General features: G+C 52.3%; 1 protein-coding gene across 1 annotated transcript in view; it reads right to left on the bottom strand.

Annotated features, from left to right (window-relative positions):
* Nucleotides 1-698, bottom strand: part of LOC103776166 (regulator of telomere elongation helicase 1-like) — a gene marked incomplete at its 3' end in the record, with an annotated part of 5,494 nt that extends 4,796 nt beyond the window's left edge. Inside the window, exon 1 of the mRNA XM_008943661.1 lies at nt 597-698. Within this exon, the coding sequence (XP_008941909.1) occupies nt 597-698 (102 nt within the window). The remainder of the gene's footprint in view (nt 1-596) is intronic.
* Nucleotides 699-941: the final 243 nt, after the last annotated feature.

The raw sequence follows: 941 nt of genomic DNA, 5'->3' as shown, positions 1-941 counted from the left end.
AGGGAAAGAATTTCTCTCTCTAAAATAGGCTCACAACACTTTTTACTTTATAAGGAGGAGGTACCAGGCAGGACCAAGTCACTGCCCATGACACAGGGGAACACCAAGCCACGTGGAAAGCCAAAGCTTCCACCCTAAGCTGGTTTGATCTCTCAGGACAGGGACCATGGAGATTTGTTACACGATTCCAGAACACAGATAACCACCATAAAAACCTTTTCCTATCTGACACTCATTCAGTGAGATGATCTTATCAGAGGTAAAATAAGAAGTTACACTAATGGGCCAAAGACTAGTGATACAAAACCAAACCCTGGGTAGTTAAGGGCACAAGGAGGACTTGCTCAGCTTGAATTCCTTTTCCCAAGTCAGGCAGGAACATTCCTCCTGCCTCCCCCCTGCACGATTAGGAGGTTTTGAGAGAAGTAAAATAAAAACACAACCAAAAGAAGGTCACAGAACATTTGGAGGAGGTGGGATAAGGACAACAAAAAGTAAAGTTGAATGGTGACAATGTTTTCAGAGAAGACAACGCATTTTTAGAGGAATCCTTTATTAGTTTGAAATAAATAGCAGCACACCAAGGGGCTCCTCACCTTCTGCAGGCACTCCAGCACCTTGGCCATGTAAACCTCCTGACAGGCGTAGGGCGGGAAGGGGAAATCCACCGGGACGCCGTTCAGCGTTATCCTGGGCATGGCTCCGCTCAGGCACCTGCGGGGAACAACCCGGGGCTCACCCTACGGGAGGGGCCCGCGACACACGGAGCCCAGAAACCGGAATGCGAGGCCGGGAGTTACCAGCGGACCCGCAGCGAGGGCAGAGGCCTCATGGGCAGTGGGAAGCCCGGGAATCTCGATTTGCTCCGGTGAGGACTAGCTCGCTCCGGTGCGGCCCGGGCCCCGTTCCCGCGGCGTCCCCTTCGCTCCGGTGCGGCCTTA

This window comes from Merops nubicus, unplaced genomic scaffold, assembly GCF_000691845.1.
Source record: "Merops nubicus isolate BGI_N331 unplaced genomic scaffold, ASM69184v1 scaffold40637, whole genome shotgun sequence".
NCBI classification, from domain to species: domain Eukaryota; kingdom Metazoa; phylum Chordata; class Aves; order Coraciiformes; family Meropidae; genus Merops; species Merops nubicus.
Note: the sequence above shows the minus strand (reverse complement) of the source record. Positions and strands in the feature narration are given on the sequence as shown.